Genomic DNA, 23,974 nt, shown 5'->3' on the forward strand with positions numbered 1-23,974 from the left:
CGCGTTTTATGTTTATGACTGTGCCCATCCATGTCATTTTCCGGGTATGTGCCAGAGTGATTAAACTCTGTTTCTGTGGTCTGGAAATACAGCTAGCCACGTGCGGAGATACATAGATTGTAGAGATGATAATGGGTCGGCTTCAGATCCTGTGTCGTACAGCTTGTCAGCCCTGGGAAGTGTTGGGTGAGGCCCCGGCAGCCCTGAAACAGAGGCGCTGTGAAACCCAAGGCGGCCCAGGGCTGCCCGCCTTATGATTTGTTACCGTGCAGCGCTGGCTGTGCCGTGGTCAAGCCCCATTTCCTGAAACCTAAGCGTGCCCGCCACACGAGTGTCCCCCACAGCAGCTCCTGCCCCCGGCCTCCTGCCGCTCTCCCCGCGGTTTGCAGCCTGTCTCTCTGTGTGGTCGCTGGTGACTTCCCTGCAGGTGAAACCCGGCCGTGACCGCGGCGGTGGTCGCAGAGGGCGCGATGGTGCACCGGTGCTCCGGGCAGAGCCTCCTTGCTTCCCCGCCCCTCCAGCAGGTCCCATCTCCGAAGCTCTCCCGGTGGTTTGTCCAGGCGGCCGAGCTGGAAACCTGGTTGTCAGTCACTGAGTCCGGATGATTTGTGCTTCCTGTTACACGGGGGAACTGCGGAGGGAGTGGGGGGTCTGAGCCCTGTGGTTTTGTCTCCTGCTTTTCAGCCAGTTTCTTTTTGTGTCCATCACTCATTTCCTGCCTGCTCTTTCCTAACTGGACATAATATTCAGCTCTGGAGTTTGCATTCTGGTTTTCTTACTACATAGACGTTTAGTTTCTGGCTTCTCCTTGCCCTTCCCCCCTAACAACTCCACTGGTCAGTTGCTTTTTCCCCAAGCTGGGTGGGACAAGATTGCTTTTTATTTCTGTGGCCTTTTACTTTCCCCCTCTGTAAGGGTTTGTCACAGAAAAGTTTTCTCTTTTTCTGATGTCTGTTTCAGTATAAAACAATGATGAAATTGTTAGACAAGTGAAATGGTACTTAATTGTCTGTCTGGAAATTCTTACTCATCTCAAAGGCTCTCTGAGTGAGAAATCACTGTGGATGGCAATTAGGGTCTCCAATTCCCAAACATAATATAGGGGTGGTTCCCGCAGGCACCACTTTCTAGCTGATCTGGTGGCCCCCTGTCCTCCCTCTTCTTGCTTTGATGGCCACTCCACCCCTGGTAGCTGCTGTTCTGACCCAAGAGCTAGCAGATAGTTAAGAAACTGACATCTAAGAAAAGGACCTTCAATTAATAAACTTCTTGCCTTTTTTGGTAAGGGGTAAGGACTCTGAAGCACCCAGGGACTCCTACTCTCAGATAGATCACAGGGTCACTGGGGTGTCTGTGCCAAGAAATGTGGAGACTCAAGTGTGAGGACATTTGGCAGAGATAGAAGTCCCCAGCTGCCTTTGATGCTGGGAAGATATTCTGAGTGGAAGGGCTATAATTAATTATTAACCTACATATAAAATCAGAGGAGTACTGGTGAGCACAGCTGCAGATACTGCCCCCTGATAGGATGTTTCTGGTTGCACTGGGAGGAAAGAAACCCAGGGTATAGCTTTGAGAGGAGGGCTTGTTGGATTCCTACTGATGCTGGTATAATTGCAACATTTTACTTTGTAAGCTTATTTTGTGATATTATGTGTACAGAGTGGGTGGTTGCTTAATTAAGTGCTTTAAAATTTGTATTTGGTCCTGTATGCACATGGTTCAACATTTACAAAAAGAGTACACAGTGGTAATTGTCTTCTTTCTACCCAGTCCCCCTCTCCAGAGATAGCCACTTTTATTACAAGCTTCTTTTGTAGCTTTTAAAGGATAATTTCTGAATAGTTATATTTCTATAACTATGTAAACTATACACACAAATATGTACACATATTACTATGCAATTATTGTTTAATTGTGTAACACAGTGGTGTACACGATTGGTAACATCATTAAACATTTTTCAGTAATGATGATATCCTGCAGCCTTTTAATCTTATTTTAAACAGAGGAAAATTAGAAGCTGGGACCGAACAGAAGGGGTTCTTATATGAAGCAACTACTGTTTGGGAGTCTGGCTCATGTGATCGAGAGGAAATGTCTAGGTGTCTGAAATTGTAGCAGTTGACTCCCAAATCTTAAAGCCACAACTGGCCGTACTTGAGGACCTCAGGTGCAAAGGCTGAGTCAGTCACACTCCCAGGGGATGACACACGATCTCACTGGTCACAGGGTGGTTCCTGGTTTGAGCTGGGTCCCCTAAAAGTTACTTCCTTTTACCCCCAGTCCACTCCCTCCCATAGGCAACCATTCAGACACATATAAAGTGTATCAGTTAGGTCTGTGTGTAGTCTTGCAGTGTATCTCGCCTTGTTGGTATTTTCAGTTTATGCAAGTGGTATGGCTTTCTCATTCTGTTCCTTAGCTTCTCCCCTAGGCTCTGAGTGTTCCATCTTTGTTGCTAGGTGTGCATCCAATCTGGTTTGTTGCTAACTGTCTTTGTGTGGCAGAACTGAGATTTTGAAAATAGTTGAAGCATTGCAGTGACCTTTACCCCAGTTTTTTCTTTTATCTGAATTTTTGTTCCTCATAAACAACACTTCAAAACAAGCTTAGGAAACCCTAGAATTCCACCAACCTAGTATATCAACTTTCCTAACTTTTTCATATGGGGCACACCTGACATAGTTACAATAAAAAGTCATCGTGGGTTTTTTTGTATTATTGTTTTATTTACTTTATTATATCAACATTCCTCAATTTTGCTAAGTTGTCTTCGTAAATTTTAATGGTTGCATATTTCTTCTATATTCTGCACCCAGCTTAACAATCTCTTCTGTGAAACACCTTGTAAGTTGTTCGTTTTTTAGTATCACTGTGATTCAATACCCTCATGCATATAGTTTTGTGTGTTTTTTTTTTACATATATATATATATATTTAAATATATCTTTATTGATTTCAGAGAGAGGAAAAGAGAGGGAGAGGGAGAGACAGAAACATCAATGATGAGAGAGTCATTGATCGGCTGCCTCCTGCACGCCCCCGAGTGGGAATCGAGCCCGCAACCCGGGCATGTGCCCTGACCGGGAATCGAACCCCAATTACCTGGATCCTAGGTCGACACTCAACCACTGAGCCATGCCCGGCCGGGTTAGTTTGTTTTTGTTGGGATTTTTTCTCTCTCTTATATTATTTAGCCAGAATAGATGTGCATTGGGGGATTTTGGAGTTAAAGAGAGGAATTATATGGCTTATGATACAAGTTGCGTCTCACTATATTCCCAGAAACAAATGCAAGTGTCTTTCACTTAAAACATCCCTCTGTTATTTTTAGAGTGTTCTAATTAGAGCTGTTGCCATAGGAATCGATGTATCAGTTGTCCCAGTGGTCAGCAGGGAGAGGAGGAACTGCAGGTTCTCTGTCCTCGGAGCGAGCTGCAGAGCGGACCATCTGTTACCTGTGCCGTGCGTCCTTTCTGCTCCGCACCCTCCTGGCATGGGCGCAGCGTTGGTTTAATCACCCGCCTTCCGCTCCCTGTGGTCTGGAGGGTCAGTGCCCGTGGGTGTGCAGCCCTGCCTCGGTCTGACCCGGGGCGCGTGTGCACGGTGAGCTGTAAATCTGAACACACGTGGAAAAGAATGGTGCTCGGGCTGCCTCTCCTGGTGCCCGTCACCCATTTCCACAAAGTGGCTTGCTGCTTGTAACGACTGTGTGCCGGTGAAGAGGGGGAGCGGGAGCGGGAGCGGGAGCGGGAGTGGGAGTGGGAGGCATTTGCAAGAACATATGTTGGGCTCTTTTCATTTTCCTCTGAGTGACAATGATTGATGGCACCTCGTGAGTCCCCGTTTGTCACTGTCCTGGTACAGCTGGCCGTGGGGGTGGGGGAAATCGATAAGGGCTGGGCGAAGGGCAGAGGTAGAGAAGGAAGGGGCTCCAGTATGGTACTGAAATGGCATTTCTCACAGTTAAACTTTTCAGTAGTGTCTTCTCCTGCTGTTACTTCACTACTGCCTGCTGAGAGCTACTCTTTTTTTGATCTTTTAGACTTTAGAAAAAGCAGTCTTCAGATCTCTTTCTAATTCTGCATCTCCGGGAAAGGGTTACCTTTGAGCACAAGATACCTGTAGTTTAAGGGGAAGAAAAGAAGGTGGAAGATCCATACCGGGTGCAGCTTGTGCCAGTTAGGTGTCTGATATTTTGAAATACGGCCTGGCTTTAGCTGTGGCATCCTCTTGGTGTTCTGGAATGTCCATGATTTAACTGTTCCATAGCGAATGTTCGGTTAGGAAGTAGGAAAGGGCTGTAAAGAGAGTTGAGAGTAGAAAGGAGTTGTGGTAAATTAGGTAAGTTTACAATGGTCTTATTAAGCTTGCTGCTCGCATTTTCCTGCCTCTCTTAGAGCAAATAGATGTGTAAAAGTGCAAGAACAGTGATTATTTTGTGGTCAGATCATGTGCACAACGCAGACATAACCCAGGAAAGAGAACCTGCTTCATCAAGCCCTCAGTTGTTATTTAGGTCAGAATTTATGCGGAAGCCTCAGATGAGGGTTGATTTGCCAGGAAACTGCTGCCAACGACTTTCGGTTCATTCTTCTTTACTTTCTTCCTGCGCCCCAGCTCATGGTTGTCTTGCAAAACAGAAAGTGCTTTGCACTGCAGTTGAGCGCCACAGCCGCATCCCGCCTGTGGCAGGTTCTGGGAAGCCAGGTAGACAGAGCCCAATTTTTGAGTTCAGTTCTCCAAGGCACTTTGCATGGCCTGCGGGTTGTCCTGCATGGCGTCCTGTGCTCCACAGTCCTCACCCATGGGACTTCGGACCTCGCGTGTTCGTGTCAGTGTGGCCATCCTGCTTAGGTGCCTAGTGAAGACAGGAAAGACGCTCCAGGGAGGACGTGTGCTACCTGATGGGTCCTTTGGAGCATTACTCTCTAAACAGATGCTCCCCTGCCTGGGGCCCTTTCTTCCTTTTTTTTGAACAGGACACCTGTTACATGAACACCTATTACATGCAGGGGACTTTTTAACCAGGTGATTCCACACATGGAATCTGTTTTCATTCTCAGGACAGCTGGTGTTGTACCCAATTTTCTTATTTTTATTTTTATTTATTGATTTTAGAGAGAGAGGAGGGAGGGGGGAAGAGAGAGAGGAGAAAGAGAGACATCAATTTGTTGTTCCACGTATTTATGCATTTGTTGATTGATTCTTGTATGTGGCCTGACTGGGGTATTGAACCCTCAACCTTAGCATATTGGGACAACATTCTAACCAACTGAGCTGCTACCTGGCCAGGGCCCTGATTTTCTGAAAGGGTGAGATTATGGCCCAGGTTGATGGTTGCATGTCACGGTAATCACAACTGAAAAGTCGCAGAACCAAGTGTGAGGCCAGGTTTTTGGGAACCCAAAGTCCAGTGCCCAGCTGCACCCCACAGACTCCTTTGGAAGAGACAGGAGCCTCTTCGGCCAGTCCCAGCGAGGACGGTCGCCTCATCTTGTGTTAAGGTGCAGGTACGCCTCGCTTTCAGAAAGCAGCATGGAGATCAGACTGGCTTATTTTGGCTTTAGAGAGCACTTCGCTGTGGGTTTCTGCTTGAGAAGTGAGTGTTCCTGGGAGCGAGCTCAAGCCTGTCCTTCACATTCCTCGTGCACCTTGAAGAACGTGTCTGAGCAGAGTGGCATGTGGAGGACCTGTGTGCTGTGACAACCTGCATTGAAGTCTCATCTTACTAGCCCGTGCAGCCTTGAGCAACTTAACTCTCTGAGCCTCTTTCCTTCTCTGTGAAAGGGGAATAATACCCATCTCATCAGGTTAGTGTGAGGATATGTTGTTCATGTAAGTGCCGGGCACCTGCTAAGTGCTGGGCAGTGTGCTGAGCAGATGTGAGCTACAGTGGTTTGTCGTGGGCATTGTGAGTTTTGCGGGAGCCCCGTCATAGTGGAAACCCAGCTCTTGAACATACATAAATATCTGTATAACCCCTGCTGGATACCAGTTAAGCCTGTAACTGTAAGGCAACGATAGTTGTCAGTAAAGGTGCTTACTATGTGCCAGGCACTGTTCTCGCGACTTTCTTCCTTGGACTGTCAACAACCCTCTGAAGCAGTACTGTTATCATCCATCCCAAATTTACAGATTAGGAAACTGAGACCGAGAAGTTAAATCAGTGCCCGAAGGCTCCCAGCTGGTAAGCGGCAGAGCTTGGGTTGAACATCAGATGTCTGCTCTAGGGTTTGTGCCTTTAGCTGTTGTGCTGTGCGCCTCTGAAGACAGGCAAGGCTCTCGCTCTTACAGAGTTTACATTCGAAGTAGGTGCATCAGTCAAACAAATAAATGTGATGTAATTTGCCAGGTGGTGAGAAATGCAGTGAAGAGAAATTAAATTGGTGAAGGGGTTTAGCTAGTGCATTACTTCCTTGGGCTGCCATAGCAAAATACCACAGAATGGGGGACTTAAGCAATAACAATTTATTTTCTCATGGTTCTTGAGGCTGGAAGTCCAAGATAAGGGTGTCCTTGGGGTTAGTTTCTTCTGAGGCCTCTCTCCTTGACTAACCAGATGGCTGCCTTCTCCCTGTGTCCTCAGTGGTTTTCCCTCTGTGTACAGCCCTGGTGTCTCTCTCTGTCTGTCCTAATTCCCAGTATACCAGTCATTGGATTAGGTCCACCCAAATGGCCTCATTTTAATTTAATCACCTCTTTAGGGCCCTTCTACAAATACAGTCACATTCTAAGGTACTGGGTGGAGTTAGGACTTCAACATATGAATTTGGAGGGGCCACAGTTCTGCCCATAACACTCCAACCTTGGACCACCAAAATTCATGTTCTTCTCATATACAAAATGTATTCATCTACATCCCAGAAGCCCCAAAATCTTAACCCATTCTAGTGTCAACTCTGAGTCCCAAATCTCATCTAAATCTTATCTCTATCGAGTGAGGGTGAGCCTTGGGATGTTACTCATCCTGAAGCAAAAATTCCTCTCCAGCTGTGAGCCTGTGAAACCAGGCAAGTTTCAAAATACACTGGTGGGACAGGCATCGGGAAACAGTCTCACTCTAAGAGGGAGAAACTGGAGAGAAGAAAGGAGACATAGATCTAAGTAAGTCCAAAAATCTAGCAGGACAAATTTCGTTCGATTTTAAGATTGGAGAGTAATCCCTAAGATCTCTGTCCTTTGGGCCTACCAGGTGGCAGTCCCGTCTTACAGACGCACTGGCCCAATGGAACCAAGGAGGGGACAAAATCCGGGCCTGGGGTGGGAATGGCAGCCCTGTTAAGCTCTGAATCACCTTCAGCGTCATTCTTCCCTTATCTTGATAGATAACCAGATAGTTATATTGTCCCAAGCCAGAGAATCCCAGAAATGAAAGGCACTCCTTTATTTTCTCCCTGTCCCTTCCCTTTAGTCTAAACCAGTATCGTTTCTGCTGATATAACCCCATCTCTGTTCCTGGCTTTTGCTGAGATGGGAGATAAGTCAGTGAGTCACATTCTTTATGCACTGATTGTCCAGCTGCACTTTTAATGTCCTTTCCCTTTCTCATTTTTTTGCAATATTGATAGGCTGAGAATTGTCCAAATCTTCAAGTTCTGATTCCTTTTTGTGTGACAGTTTCTTCGTCTGCTCTTGCATTTACCCTGTGCAGCAAAGATGATCCAGGTTTCGCTCTTGATTTGTTTCACTTGAGTATCCATTAGTGGCATTCCTCCCCCTTTACTTTCTAAGCCTAAAGCCAGGCTGTTGACATGGTTAGAGGTACATGAAAAGGTATATGTACTTAATGTTTTCCTTAAGGGGGAATCCTCAACCAATATGCTTTAAAAAAAAAAAAAGTTTACAGTGTTGTCTTTTTGTCTTCTCCTGCTTCTGTCCATCACCACAAACTAGATTAAATCACAAATCGTCATTTTCCCCCCCTCCACCACCAGGCTCCCTTTGGGCTCAGGTGTTAAGTGTAACTAGCAAACAAGCACTTGCTTTCTATTTGTTGGAAAGAGCCACTATATTTCATTCTCTTCTATTACTGAAAATAGTATGTGCTTATGATAAAAAATTAAGATACAGGCCAAGATGAAGAATTTCACCCATGATATGACTGCACAGGAAAAACCACTGTTGACCTTTTGTTACCTGTTTTTCAGCCTGTGTACATTAATTTAAATACGTGTAATTTTAGAAATAAACGTATCTTCTTGTATAGTTTTGTATCCCATCCTGTTCTTTTCATTTACCACAAGTATTTTTTCCATTTTCTTCAATATTCTATGAAAATAACTCAAGTAACTATATGACATTCCAACCAATGGATAAACATGATTTTTTAGACACTTAGGTGGTTTCCAGGTTTTATGTTACACAAAAATCTTGGGTCATAGCTGTGTTTATTAAGCTATACTCACAAAGTAAACTACCTGGCTTGTATTTTAAGTTTCCTGATGTGTTCTTTCAAAAAGCAGTAGAGTGTGGTGGTTAGTGTGCAGAGTTAAGAGTGATATTTGGGTTTCAGTTATTTTTTTTCACTTATATATGAGCTTGGACAAGGTATCTGGCTCCTTATTTTTCTAAAGGAAGATGCTAACTCGTTGGGTTATGGGAAGAGTAAATGGAGCCTTTTAAGGTACCATGCCCTAAACGTAATAGGTGTACAGTAATTACTATTATATCATCAGGTTGTTTTTCCAGAACGTTCGTACCCACAGTTAGTAACTGTTCAAATATATTGGGAATGCTGTGTAGTTGAGAACCTACAGGCACACATATAATACGCCAGTAGAGGTCAGAAAACATTGGAGACTCCAGGAAGGTGTGGCATGTGGCTCCTCTCATCCTCACCCTACGGCTCCAAGACACTGTTTTCCTTTGTAAGCATTTCTCTTCAAGTGCACGTGTTTCTTTAATCATCACTTAGGTATTGACTATCCTGTATACACTTAATTTTTCCAGTACATGAGTATTATTTCAGAAAAAACATTTTAAGTATTACTAAAGTGCTATTAAGAATTTAACACTTGAACCAAGTCACCTAAGGTCAGCAAGAGGCCATATGGAAACATTAGGTGTTGGCTCTCCCTTTCTCTTCCCTCCCAACCAAATGCTGAGGCTTAAGACCAGCCTTTTGCTTAATGTGACAGTAACCTTAAAAGCAAGTACATGTTCGGGGTTTTAAAATTTTTTAAATTCTATAAGCTCATTGCTTTTTGCAGTGTCTGCCTATCTAGAAATTTTAGCACCTGAAAACGTCTTTTTTGTGTGTGTATATTTGTATATGTCAAGCCAGTTGTCTCTCCAGGCATGTGGTGATAGTATAATACATCCTAGGTAGATGATAAATTGGGCCAAACCTAATTAGAACTACCATAAATATCTGATCAGGTTTCTGGAGTTAGGAGGAATTATGAATAGAGCATGTATTTGAGCAACATTGTCTTCTGTGAAATAATTTTCAGTTTTTTTCAAAATTTATTTCAAATGTTTCAAAAATTAATCAGACCTATTACAAATTGGGCTACAGAGTTTGCAGGCTCTCTTATATGTTAGTGCCTTAGGCCACTCAGCTTTTTTCCTTTCCCGTGGCTAAGGGAACGTAGAGGAAGGAGGGGAACATTAATGCATTCCATGTCCTTCTTTAAGAAGTTACTCGCCCAAAAAGAGTCTTTGAAAAACCTGTTCATTTAAAGAGAAGAGAACATGAGTGACATCAGGATGCCAGCTCTCTGCTGGGTTCTGCGCCGGTGCCGGTTCACTTAATGATCAAAACCACTTTGAACCAGTGGAACCTTAACATCAATGAGAATCTGAGACTTGCTGCTCAGTAAACTGAGGGGCTTTGCCTGATGCTCCACTAGGAACAGTGTCCGGAAAGTACTAGATGCTCAAAAATGTTCCTTGGATTAATTGGTCAGTCTGTCACGGTTGCACAGCTGGTGAGGGAATGGGCCAGGTTCAAACCCGGAGCGTGCCAATAATTGTGGTTTGTGTTTGCTGGGTTCTTACTCAGTGCCGGGCACAGTGCTAAACATTTTACACAGGTTCTCATTTACTCCTTCCAGCAGCCCTCCAAGGGTATATACTTTAAATATCCTTACTTTGCAGGGAATCACTGGTATTGTGCTGGAACTACAATTTGAACCCAGAAAGCGTAACTCCAGATGCTGTGGTTTCAGCCACCAAATTGTACTGCTTCTATCAGTTGCCTGCCATTTGATTATAGGAAATGTTACCAATGAGGTGCTCTGGGGGAACGGAGTTCTGTGGGCAAAAAACTGGGGAAACATTGGGTTAAAAGAAATTGAACTTGGCTTCCTACTTCAGGAATTCCCTGAGCTTTTAGGATGCCAGTGCAACTTATGAATCCTACAGAGAGGTTATAGAAGGCAGCGTTTTCTAAACTGATTTGGCCTCCTTCCCCCCCGCCCTTCCCCAGGACCCCATTAGCATCTCACTGGGCCAGCACTCTGTGAACACAGTTTGGGAAATGCTTGCCACACTCAGCACACGCTGCTGTATCGTCCCCTCCTAAGGAGGAGAATGACAAGTCCTCAGACAGCTGCTCCACTCCTGTTAGGTCCAGGAGTCATAAATTGATGCTTTCCGTGGTATTATGTGTCTGTGTTTTAAATATTTTAATATTTCATGTCATTTTCTTCTACTGAACCAAATACGTTTTGTCTAAGAGAAGGACGGCGACCCGAGGATGCCCCCCAGCTGGGCAGTGTGTGTTCTGCATCCCAGTCCCCCTGAGCTAGTAATAAAGCTGATGGAGTCCTGGTGACAGTTTTGCAGCAGCCTCTAGGGAATGAAGAAGTTTTACCCTGAGACCTTAATCTAGTCCTTCTGACGTTTTACTGTCTATTGGCACAAAAGGTGGCCAATTACACCATATGTATAAAAATATTTGGTCTTCTGTTCTTTTGTAAAATACTTCATATGCTGATTTTCAAAACATTAGGGAGAAAAATAAACTTGTAGCACTTGGAAGTTCATGGACCAGGGCACTGCATTAAAACAGGGTTTTGTGCCGAAAAAAGTGTCTGGGTTTTGGCCAACAGTTCTGCTTTCGGGACATTGACTCCATACGGCGCTGTATGATAGAGACCAAGATTTATAGTTGGTGATTTCCTGAATAACAACTCAGATAGCAAATGCCTCCATATTTGCGAAACAACTTTCATATGCTCTGCAAGGCACAAAGTAGCAGAATAGAATGGATCGTTTGTCTCAGCATTTTCATGAGTTTGGTTTTTCTATCTCTTGCAAGACAAAATGACATTAATTATTTTTCTTTTTGGCCTAAAGCTAAAATTGGAAATATTTCACCTTTTTCTCCCCTTCATGCTTCTCCCAGCATCTTCCCCCCTCTTCCTCCCAGTCTCACTGGGATCAGATCTTTTACACATAGAGCTATTTATGGAAACCACCTCAACTCAAAAAGGGGGTGAGGGTAGGTTGAAGACAGACTGCTCAACTGATAAAAAGGAAACTCCTTTTACTTCCATTTTGTTTCTTTGTGCCTGGTAAGTGACCTGAATTTTTCCCGCAGAGAGAAGAGAAAAACAGCAATACTATTAGGAAAGTAGCCCCTGTACCTAGAAAGGAAGGTGTTCTACAGCAACCTTTAGGATGCTTATGAGAAGTGGCTTTGACTTTTGTTTTGGGTGAGACATCCACATATTAGTGTCATGGTTCGGTAGGAGTGATCAGTAGAAGGAGCAGGGAGGAAGCATCAGTAAATGCAAGGTTAGCAGGGGGACACACAGCCAATTCTGGTTTTCATTTCTGTGGATTTTTAGGTCAAATCTGAAGATAGGCTTTTGATGACATGTGAGGTCTTTCTAGCTTGATTTTATGTACTCATACTTTATGTATTATCATACGTAAGTCATAGACATGTAGATCATTGGAATGGAATTGAGAGTCTAGAAATACCTTTTCACGTTTGCAGTCCATTGATTTTCAGCAAGGGTGCCAAGACACTTCAGTGGGATAGAGTCTTTTTAACAAATGGTGCTGTGCTGGGACAACTGGATATCCACAGGCAAAAGAATGAATTTTGACCCTGACCTCTCACCATGTACAAAAATAACTCAAAACAGATCAAAGACTTAAATATAAGAGTTAACACTAAAGCTTTTAGAAGAAAACATAGGCAAATATTTGTGACCTTTAGTTATACAATGGTTTCTTAATATGACACCAAAAGTATAAATAACAAAAGAACAGATAAGTGGAACTTTGTCAAATTAAAACTTTTTTGTGCCTCAAAAGACACCATTAAGAGAGTGATAAGCCGCCCAGCTGGGCGTGGCTCAGCGGTTGAGCGTCGACCTAGGATCCAGGCGATCAGGGTTCGATTCCCGGTCAGGGCACATGCCCGGGTTGCGGGCTGCAGCTGATCACTGACTCTCGTCGTTGATGTTTCTATCCCTCTCTCTCCCTCTCCTTTCCTCTCTCTGAAATCAATAAAGATATATTTAAAAAAAAAAAAAAGAGAGAGTGATAAGCCAACACATATAATGCAGAGATATTTTCAAATCATATATCTGATAAAGGGCTTGTATATTGAATATATAAAGACCTCTTATAACTCAATTTTAAAAATACAACCCAACTGAAACATGAGCAATGGATCTGAATAGACATTACTCTGTAGAAGATACGCAAAAGGGCCATAAGCACATAAAAAGATACTCAGTATCATTAATCGTCAGGGAAGTGAAAATCAGAGCATTTAGGATGGCTATAATTAAAACGACCGCCAATTGGTGGCAAGGAGGTGGGGGAATTAGAATCCTCATACACTACTGATGGGAATATAAAAGATTGCAGCTGCTTTGGGAAACTGTCTGAAAGTTCCTAAAACGATTAAGCATTCTATTTCTAGGTGTATACCCAAGAGAAATGAGAACATATGTCCTTGCAAAAACTTCTGTATTAATGTTTAAGCAATATTATTCATAGTAGCCAAAAAGTGGGGAAAACCACTGATATTGATAAACTGATAAATGAGTAAATAAAATGAGATATACCCATATAGTGGAATGTGACTCAGCAATAAAAAGGAATGCAGTGCTAAAGCATCCTATACCATAGATGAACCTTGAAAACATTATGTTAAGTAAAAGAAGCTAGTCACAAAAGGCCACATATTGTATAATTCCATTTATATGAAATATCCAGAATAGGCAATTCATAGAAAGAAAGTAGATTTAGTGGATTGGGAATCTGTGGGTAAATGGGGAGTGACTGCTAATGAGTAACGGATTTCTTTTTCAAGTGATGAAAACATTCTAAAATTGGTAACAGTGATGGTCTCACAGCCCTGTGAATTGCATTGCACATGTTAAATGGGTGAGTGTATGGTGTGTGGATTATTTTTCAATAAAATTGTTAATAAATAAAATCTTGTTAAATAATTACAGTGTCATATTGAATTTCATTATAATTTTAGACCTGGACTGAAACTGAGTGCCCAGGGTTTCAAGTGACCCGTCCAAGTACATCCAGCTGGCGATCACAGAGCCAGACTTCCTGAACATCAGGCCAGATGTCTCTACACTGTGGTAGTTGTAGGAAGTTTGACCCCTACAGACCATAAAAATCACACTTGGAGTTTTTATTGGTTTGACCGGATAATGCTAGTTTGTGTAACAGATAAGCTACTGAGGTTGAGGTTGACAGTAGGAGTTTAATTCTCTCTCATGTAACCTTATTGAGAAGACTCTGCAATCCTGTCTCAGTTTACAGTTCTTGGGCAGGTGACTTTATTTAGGTAGAGCCTAAGCTTCCCATATCTAACTACTGCTTGCAATAGCATCCACAGAGGCAGCCAGGCCATTTACTCTTGTGGGGTAGATGACAAAGAAGTGACAAGGAGGAAGTTCTAAAAAAAAAGAAACCCAAGGAAATGTACTCAACTCTGACAGTGACTGTACTACACCTCTGACCTTGTGCTGGAAGAATGACAGCTACTGTGGAAGTAGCCTGGAGTGTTGTGTTATCACTTTTATTTTACTTGGGGCTGTAGGGCTGGACTGGAGGACTCACTCTTCTGTTTCATGAGTTTTGAGAAGTTAAAAGTTGAAATAGGAGGAGCAGAAGCCCCTGGCAGTTTTTTGATGTTTTTCAGTTACTAGGTGTGTGGCCTTGGGCTTTTCTGAGCCTCAGATGATCTGCAAATGGTGATCCTAATAACACCTCCTCCTTATGGGATGGTCTGGAGGATTAAGTGATAATCCCCATAAAATATTAAATCCAGGTTCTAGCACAAAATAGTGCTTAATAAATACTATTTATCATAGATCATAATAGCATCATGTTTTGACTTTCAAGGCAGTGAAAAGATATCTCCGTCTGTGCAAAAATGCGACATTTATAAGTCTTTGGCCATGTCCTAAAAGATTTTAACTGTGATACTTGGAACATTTTTCTTAAGCAGGCAGAATCTTTCATTTAATAACAATTTATTGTGTACCCTTTATATATAAACATGTTGTCAGGAACAAGGGGAAAGAAGAGGAAGAGATGGCTTTTGCCTGTGAGCAGTTCATGTGTCATAAGCTTAGCAATGGCTGTATTTTAAATAGGCTGTAGCTAACCTAAGTTTTTGATGTAGTGTTTTAAGCCTACTGCACATATATTGTAATATAGACAAAATAAATGCGATTGTCTTTTTTTAACAAGTCCAAGTCTAAAACATCATACTCCAGAGTCTTTGGTATCTTAGCTTCCAGCCCTGGCTCCCAATTGATAACTTATCTCCCCCCACTGCTGCTACCAGTTGTCCGTTTCCCTCTCCCCCACCTCTCACATGTACCCGCATTACAGGATTGTTATAAAGCAATTATATATTGCTGTGTGAAAAGCAATTTCCTGAAATTTTTAAGATAATTGAAAACAGATTGTGTTTTAATGCAAAATAGCATAATTAATGCTGTAATTTGTAGTTGAGTTAGATTAGAAACTTGTTCTAGTGCCATGGCTTTTAACTTGGCCAGATTTTTATTAAAAACACAACAGTATTGATTTATTAATTGTTTTTAAATTTATTAAGTCTATGGTACTCTTACTTCAGTTTATTTGAAACAGGCTCAGATAAACCAAACATCCCTTGTTTACCTTGTGTGTGTATATATGCGAAAGCCAAGTTCATCATCTCCTTTTACCTGTTCCTGTCCTTCCAGCCTCATGGTCCCACTAGAATGTCAGAGCTGGGGTGTCATCCTCCCCCCTTTAGTGGAGGGGAAAACTGAGGCCCCGAGAGGTTAGGAAATGTGCTTGGGTCCTTATAGTCGACAGAGACCCTGGTGCAGAGAGCTCCCTTCACCAGGCCCCTTTCCCTGGCTGGTAATATTTCTTTCCTTCTACCCCCTTTTCTAAGCTGTCACCAGGCCCTGTTACTCTTTCCTTGAAAGGTTTCCTGGTTCCCACCCTTCGCCTTTCTTCCTGTCTAATCTCGCCCCTTGGTTTCTCACAGTGGGGAAGGCCTGACAGAGCCCTTTGTCTCTGGGACATCCAACATACAGGATTAATTTTCCCTAATTACCACTGTCAGCATGTCATGCCTGTTTTGAAGCTGCAGCTCTGCTTCCTGTAGCAGAAAATATCCACACTTCTCTTTTTGTGCTTGGTCATCCAGAGCCTGACTTCCCTGTATACGCTCAGCTTCATTTCCTTTCTCCCCTTGAACCCCAGTGGCCCCAGGTCTTCTCTGGGTTTTCTCCATGAGTCGGCCGTATTTCCTTTATGCCTTTTGTCTGTCCTGCTCCCTTGCTCTGGTGTTCCTCCTGCCTTTCCAAATACTCATTTTTCTAGACGGAATCCAGGTCCCACACCTTTTCCATGTTTTCCCTATTGCTCCAGCGATACCCCCCGCCCCCCAGTATGTTCTCCAACTCTTTCTCCTTACGCAGCAGCACACAGCACTGGGCATAATAGCCTCTTGTATGTGACACTTGGATTTTCCACTGCAGTTGCATTGTTGTCTCATGCTCTTTGAAGGCAGGGTTTATGTTTATATTTTTCTCATACATTCCATGTTTTACAGAGCCTAATAAGTGGTTAGTAAATACTCCTTGCTTATTAGGAGCTCTTTGAGTTTTTGAAAGATGCTGTCCAGAGCTACAAGCAGTTCAGACATTTTACAGCGTCCACTGCTTGGATCTGGATCAGTTGTTAATATTGCAGAACAGTGCTCCAGTGTCCGCCAAATGTTGATAGGATCAGCCGCCGTTGTGTTAATGATCCTCTGGGGGCCTGCCTACGTAGGTGTGGTGCTCACACCAACAGTTTATGATTTGTTTGTGGATCAGTTGCAGGGAAGTGGGGCCTCCCCCACTGAAAGCCTGCTCACCTGCCTCTTGGATCTTATAGTAGGAATAGTTCCCTGAGCATGGAGAGTAATGGCATTGTCCTCGTAGCTCGGGCAGATTCTCCGCGCACCAGGTGACATGGGAACTGGCCTGGCTTCCCTCCCACTGTGTGTGTGTCCTTGAGCCAGTAATGACCTTGGAGCTCTCTTTTCTACGATACTGGCACAGTGTCCTAAGATTTAATCTGATCTTGTTCTGAAATATTTTTTCATAACCAGTAAGTGCTGTACCTTTTTGAAAAGGTAAGCATGTTGTAGTAAGTTCCTGGTACTGGGAAAAGAACTGTGTATTATGTAAAGAAGCCCATGTCTGCTTTCTGAATTTTGATGTTCCTTTCCATGCTTTCCTACCTTTCCTGATACTCGTTTCTGAACTGAGGCAATTGCGGGTTTTACAGCACCTTGGGTTGTGCTCTCCCAAAGGCATAACCCCGACAAGAATCTCCTCTGCTGAGGGTTCATAAACTGGAATTATTCATATAGAATGGTTTGGCCTTTTTCCCTTTGGTACACATGAGAATTGGTAGACTCAGGTAAAGGTGAAGTTGACAAGCCGGGCATAGTGGTGAGCTCAGGGCCTCTGGGCTCGGACCCCTTGCTCATCTTGGGTTCTGAATCCTTCATCATTGTCCCACCAGAAAGTCCTCTGTTTCCATCTGTGACACCTACAATGTTCCCGATCCTGCTCCCTTAGCTACTGTCCCCATCACACAATGAAACGCGGCATCGTTTCACTCTAGAAAGTCACCCAGCTGGAGCCACTGTAACATTTGTTGTTTGTTTGTTTTAATCTCTTTAGGTGGATGGAAGTCTGCTTAGTTGAAGAATTGCCACCCACCACTGAACTGGAAGAAGGGCTCCGAAACGGAGTTTACCTTGCAAAATTAGCCAAGTTCTTTGCCCCGAAAATGGTTTCGGACAAAAAGATCTACGATGTGGAACAAACACGTTATAAGGTAACTGAACTCTAATTGGTTTTGGCTTCCAGCTAAAAGTGGAAGTCCAGTATTTCATTTCCTTTCCCTTCTTTTAGTGTTTCTGCAAGAATTTTGAGGGAGGCAGGACGTCCTTGGTCTTTGAAGCCTGTTAATAATCATTCCTAAGGCAGCAGCAGTTTTAAAAGCAAAGCGTTTCTATTTCTGGACTGAGGCTGAGAGACCTCTGATTCGGGGGGCTCCCCCATCACTCCTTTATGGAGGTCATTTTTATTAGCGCCAGGGAATGTGAAAGTGGGGGCACTCGACCCTCCTTTTTTCACCACCACACAGTTTTATTGCCACGCTTACTCTCATCAAGGAGTAAAGTACCCAGCTGGGACTTGAACTTGTGGCCCCAAGAGTTAGGTCCAGTGTGATCAACTGAGTAGTAATGTTGAATACTCAGGTAGGAATTCCTTTCCATTTGGTGTTCGAAACAAAATAAGACTAACCATTCTGTATGCAACTAGTTTTAAGAATTATTTCACAGCTAATTAGAGTGTGGGAGAGAATACAAAACCGAGACGAACACCAATCTTGTATCAATAAAAAATTTGTGATATTTTAGAGCACATGTCTACGTATTTACAGATGAGTAATAGATCTAGGATTTGTTTCAAAATAATTGAGAGGAGCTTGGGTAGATGACTCGGGACTGACCATGAATTCCTAACTGTTGAGGCTAGATGATGGGCGCATAGGAATTCATTACACTGTTCTGTCTACATTTTTATGCTGGAAATTTTTTGTTCTAAGTGAGGGAGCAAAAAGTAAGTGCTGACCTGAAAGACCCCTTCATTAGATGTGTCTTCAAGAGGGAATTTTAAAATGTGTGACGTTGCTCCTGGAATACGTGATCCCTTGTCCACTTTGGATCTGAGTTTCTAAACCTTCTTTGAAACTTGATTCTTTATTTTCTTATAAGTTCTATCAGTAGATTTTATCTGCAGATTTTCAAGTATCCTTAAAAGCTATTTCTCTTACAGTTGCAGGGACCTTAAATACAGTTGAAAATGGAATGAGTTCCCATTTATTGCATGATTCACAGTACCCTTCAGTTATTGAGACAAACTTTATTTTAAAAATATGTATATTGAATTCAGAGCGAATGTTTGAATAACATGTGGGCTAACAGTAGACAAGATGAATTGATAGATCTTTTTGGACAAGTCTGTTTTCATGGTCCAGTCTACAGAGTAACTGAGCAAAAGTTTCTGCCTTGAATAATGTTATGAGTAAATGTTTGCATTTGTTAAAATAAGTTTAAGTCGTGTGTCTCACCCCAGGCAATGACTTCGCCAGCCAAAATTAAAGTTTTTTTAATTTTGAAACATTTTTTAAAGTTCAGAAAAGCACAGAAAAGATTATTTATATACCCACCTCATAAAGTAAATTAACATTTGTCCACATTTTAGAGCATTTTTTTCGTTGCTTCTACAATGGCTGTTACCAAGATCCAGGCCTATTAGTACTAACAGCCACATAGATTTGACGACAGAGTTAAGTTGTAGGTGGGCTGGGCTCCAGCCCACCCTGAAAGGGGACTGTGGATATTTTGCTTTGATATTGTGGATGGTGAGAACCAAGGAAGAAAGACAGACCTTCAGTGGAGGCTAATTCTTCCTCCTCCTGCAACATCACATACCTTGAATATAGGTGTCTCTTTCCTGTTCCGTTGTGGGTACCCTCCTGGCAACTTAAACAGGTCCTGTTTCCTGCTGGCCTTAGAGATCCTACTATTTGAATAAATAGCTACTTGTCTTTGGGGTGGAGATGGGAAATAGTTCCAATCTTTTCTTACAAAATAAAACACCTGTGGAGCCTAGGCAGGTGAGTCATCCCTAAGTTGAACATGGTGAGAGAGGGAAGTCCTGTGTTTTGCCTTCTCCCACCCCATCAAACCCTGGAAAGCTGGGGTGTGTAGAAGAGAGATGCTAGGAGAGGGGCGGGAAGAAAGGAAGCAGCAGAAGGAGGGGGGTTGATGCCAGCTGTGATGTGGGAGAAAACACAGGACGAGTGGAAACTGCTCCTCTGTTAAATCACTGGAGAAAAGAGGTTTCTCTTTTTCCTTTTATTAAATTCCTGGAAGTGCTTAATGTCCCTGAATGGGAGTGTTTCATGACTTGCCATGCAATCATAAAATTTTATTTTAAGGCCATTTCATTTCTTTTATAAAAATGAAAGGAGACAGATATTAGTGAGCAGGAGACTTAATTAACTTCCTGTTCTTGTGTTCTTCAGGACGAAAGTCCTTCATGTGGGCCTTTCCCAGGAACACTAAATCATGACACTGGCAAAGATGTTGAAACCCAAGGGAACACTCAGTAACCCGGGCTCAGCCCTTGATGTGCCATCTGGAAACCATGAGTTCAGTGAACACGGGCTCTCACTGCAGGATCTGCCTGAGCTGCAGCCATAAAATATGACCCGCCTGTTAGAAAGTGTGTCCCCAAGCAGGAGCTCCGTCCCGAGCTCTAAAGTCTTCATTTGGGACACCGTTAACCTTTGAGGAAAGCTGATGAGAGCTTTCATGCTGCCCCATCCTCTTTGCCAGCTTATATGCACTGTTGGCTCCTTTTAATTTAAGGTTAGAAAGATGTCCTAGGTCTTAGGGTTCAACCTTCCAGTGATGAGTATTCTTTCCCCGGCCACCTCCACCCCCCACTCCAGGTCTGAGTTATGTGACCACGCCAAGTTCTCAGGGGCGCCTGACACTGTCCCTCTTGGATACACCATGGTATACAGTAACGATTGTCTTGTCACGAAGGCAAAATCTATGTGTATCTTCTCTGCCATGTCCTTGGTGAATGGTGCAGGGTCTGGCCATGGTAGTTGCTAGGGAAACAGTTGTTGGGTGAAGAAAGGGATGGCAGTAGTTTCAGGTAACCAAAGGGCTCCATTTCTTTCTTGTCTTCTATGCTTTGTTTGATGCTTACCCAAGGTGCTTGGAGTTTGACACCCTTCCTTTAAGTGTGATGCTCACACCTCTTGCAGAGCCACCTGATGGGTGTGTATAAAAACATGGATCCTGTCCCCAACCCAGGCTTTGAGTCAGGCAGAACCTCTTGAGCAGAGGCCCAGGAAATACACGCTTAATAATCACCCCAGGTGGTTCTTGTGTACTAGTAAGGTCTGAGAACCACTGCTCTAATGGTAGTGTAATATGAACATAATACATTTTAATAAAGCTATAGGGAAAGAATATAAAGTTGTGCTATGATAGAAATACAGGGTAGAACTCATCCTTTCATACAATACGTTTCAATACCTACTGTGTGCCAGGCGGACATGGTTTCACGGTGCTTACAGATGGAGAGACAGACTATGAGTGAATGTACAGTGTGAACTGTGGTAAGTAAATGAAGGAAGAAATTGACAGATAGCAACGGACAGAAGATGTGCTTCTCTGAGGAGACATTGACTCAGTCTGGAAGAATGAAGAAAATCATCATGGGTAGAGTTCGGGGTAGGGAGTGAGGAGGACAGTCCAGAGAGAGGAGGTCCTTTTGTGAAAGCTCCTCAAGGAAGGATAGAGCTTGGCCACACTGAGTGGCTGAGAGGCTGCAGTGGGGATCCTGACGAGAAATGGACCAGGGGGGAAGCAGAGACACATCAGGAAGTCACACGTGGAGGTCCTATGATGTCATCCTATGATGTGGGGTGTGGAAGGGAGCCTTTGAAATGTTAAGCAGAGGCATCGAGGTGCCCTGTGTGCTTTAGAAAGATCTGTCTGCTACTCTGTGTGGTTCAGAATAAATTGGAGGGAGGGTGAGGGTGGAGGCAGAGTGTAGTAAAGGGATTATTCAGTCCAGGTGACAGTGGCCTGCATAGCCAAGAAGTAAGTGGATTCAAGAGGGAAAACAAAGGGTGAATCCTGGAAAGGGATTGGAAGTGGGTGGAGGGCAGTGAAGAGAAGACAGCTGGGTGAACAGTGGGAGACAACCAGAGAGAGAGCATTGAGTTGTAAAGGGGGTGGGCTGGTGGAGAAGCCAGCAAGCTTCTGTGGTGAAGGCTTGAAAATGAGAATGTTTAAACAGGTTAGGATGGGCGAGGGAAAGACACGGAGGAGGAATGCAGTCCTTGGAGAGGACTCAGCCTGCCAAGGCTCAAAGACAGAAAAAGGTGGTGTTCTGACACTGCACAGCATTGCAGACTTATAATAAGTGATTGGTGACTGTTTTGGTGAGCCGTAGACAGGGAAATCATATACACAGTGGTTAGTAGTATGAGCTGTGAAATGCAAAGAATTGAGTTGGGCCTCACCACTAGGTTTGCCTCTGTGAGCCTCAGTTTTCTCACCTGTAGAATGAAAATAATCATAATACTATCACCCTTTGTGTAGATACTGTGAGGAACAAATGTGATCATCCATGCAAAGCACTTGGCGCAGTGCCTGATAGAGGGAAGCGCACTATGGGTGCTTGAGGTGGTGGTTCTGAGGCTGTGAGCAGTTAACTGAACAGAATATTTGGGCTTGGAGTCAGGAATCTTGCAAGCTTGTCTTGGCCCTGAGCTTAACAAGGTGTAGATCAACTTGAATGTGCCTTAAATACTTGGCCCCTCATAGTTCTAAAATGCTTTGAGTCTACTATGTAAGACGTTAGTATCCAAAGAAGACTTACATAATTCCTTATCTACTCAGTTTTAGCAAGAATAACCTTGCCCTTTCAGCAGAGGGCATAATCCCTGAATGAAATCTAATTATGTAATGAATATTTATGACTTCAGATGTAATAAAACCTGTTGTTGTTTTTAAAAACCTTGCTTGCTGATGTTGTAATATGTAATAGCTCAGCAGTGGAATATCAGCAGGTACTTTCTAGAAAGTTCAGTACCTGAAAAAAATTAGGTGGACAGACAGTAACAACCCTTGGCCAAGTATGACCACAGACATGCCACCTAGTCTAGTATTAATATTTAGGATTGGTGAAAAACATGCACAAGCTAAACAGGGTTATAATGGACTGAAATCATCTTGAGCTTGCCTACGAGACCATTTTTGTTCTCTAATTAAAGTAAATCTAGCAGATTAAAGATGTTTAATGCAGTTGGTTCACTGAAGCTTACTCCTTAAATATGCAGCTGTGTGGATCAGAGGCCCTGAAGCCAGCACCTCGGGTGTTTCAGATGGAGGAAGGAAAGAGTCTAACCACTGTCCTGAAAAGAATATAGTATTGAATGTCAACTGCAATGGAAAAACTGTTTTAAATAAGATAAAATGGGTGAAGGATTTGAACCCTATCATTTTATTTACTGTAGGAATAGGATCAAGATAACCACCCCTCTTTCGGTGCATCTTCCTTGAAGGACTAAATCTTTTCCTGACTTTAAAGGTGAATGAGAGTTTCCAGCCCAATGTTGCAGCATAATAATTATAATATCGAACATTTATTGCATTCTTAAGTGCGCTTTGCAACGAAGGAACTTATGAATATTCTCATTTAATCTCTCCAACGCAGAGAAGCAATCCTACTTTCATTTTAGGGCTGAGGAACCAAGGTTCAGAAATTTATAACTTTCCTGAGGTCACCTGGCTAATAGGACCATTAAATGGATGGAGTCCTTTTGTTCATGGTTTGAAATTATTTAAGCCCACCAGCCAAAGACCTTCCAGAAACCCCACCTGGGTCAAACAAAACTAGTTTTATTTCACTCATTGTAACAAGAAAAAATGCACACCCAGGGAGTCATGAGGAGGAGAAACGAGGGGCTTAGTGTGGGTCTGGGCTTGTGCTGGGTGATGCTAATAAGGGAAGCAAGGACCTGTCCCATTATCTTTGGGTGTTGCCAGGAAGTGGGATCAATTTGGTGTCTTGGTAATTTTTATCTAGGACGTGATATGAGTCTAGAAGCAAGATGTTCATCTTAGTTGGAAGGCGGAGGGGGACAGGGGGGTTGTTATTTTGTGGTGCCAAAGGGCCTTTTCCCTGTCTTGATGTGATTGTGGATTGTTTCCAAGTTGCTCCATTATGATCACAGAGTGACCGTGTCTGAGAATTGTTTGTGTTCTGCCAAAGTTGTTTATACTGAGTTACAGACCCTCAGACACTGCGGCCTGGCTGGTAACTGGCTGCTCTCGCTCTCTTCCTCTCGTTTTCCTTTCCTCTCCCCCTACTTCTCCCCTTCCCTCTAGATATTTCATAGTAACTAGCTAATTTCTTCCCTCTGAAGGGTAGTCCAACCACAGTCAGGACCTGTGTTCTCTGGGGGTTAGCACAGGGAAGGTTTTCAGATCTGGAGAGACCTCTTCTGGAATCCTAGGTCAGCCACTTCACAGCTTTGTGGCTTTGGGCAAATGACTGCATCTTTCTGACTTACGTTTCTTCATCTCTGAAATATGGGAATGTAATCACCTTACAGGCTGTTTTGAAAAGTAGGGATAATTTACATACAGTGTTTGATACACACAGTTCAATCTCAGTAAGTAGTGACCACTATTAAAAAGGCATAAACATTTGTCAAATGTTAATTTGCTTATATTTCTTAATTTCTAACAGCAACAAATATACTTTTCATTAAATAAACTATTAGATTATAGGTCGAAAAAGATGGAAAGAACCAGATGTTCTGAATGTAATTACTTTTTTGTTTTTAAATAGATAACGTGCTATTTGTTTAA

General features: G+C 43.1%; 1 protein-coding gene across 1 annotated transcript in view; it reads left to right on the forward strand.

Moving 5' to 3' along the window:
• Window positions 1–23,974, forward strand: part of IQGAP2 (IQ motif containing GTPase activating protein 2) — a 249,363-nt gene that overhangs the window by 103,845 nt on the left and 121,544 nt on the right. Inside the window, exon 3 of the mRNA XM_016205232.2 lies at window positions 17,178–17,334. Coding sequence (XP_016060718.2) covers window positions 17,178–17,334 — 157 coding nt within the window. The remainder of the gene's footprint in view (window positions 1–17,177; window positions 17,335–23,974) is intronic.

Source organism: Miniopterus natalensis, chromosome 3 (genome assembly GCF_054644295.1).
Source record: "Miniopterus natalensis isolate mMinNat1 chromosome 3, mMinNat1.hap1, whole genome shotgun sequence".
In the NCBI taxonomy this organism is placed as follows: domain Eukaryota; kingdom Metazoa; phylum Chordata; class Mammalia; order Chiroptera; family Miniopteridae; genus Miniopterus; species Miniopterus natalensis.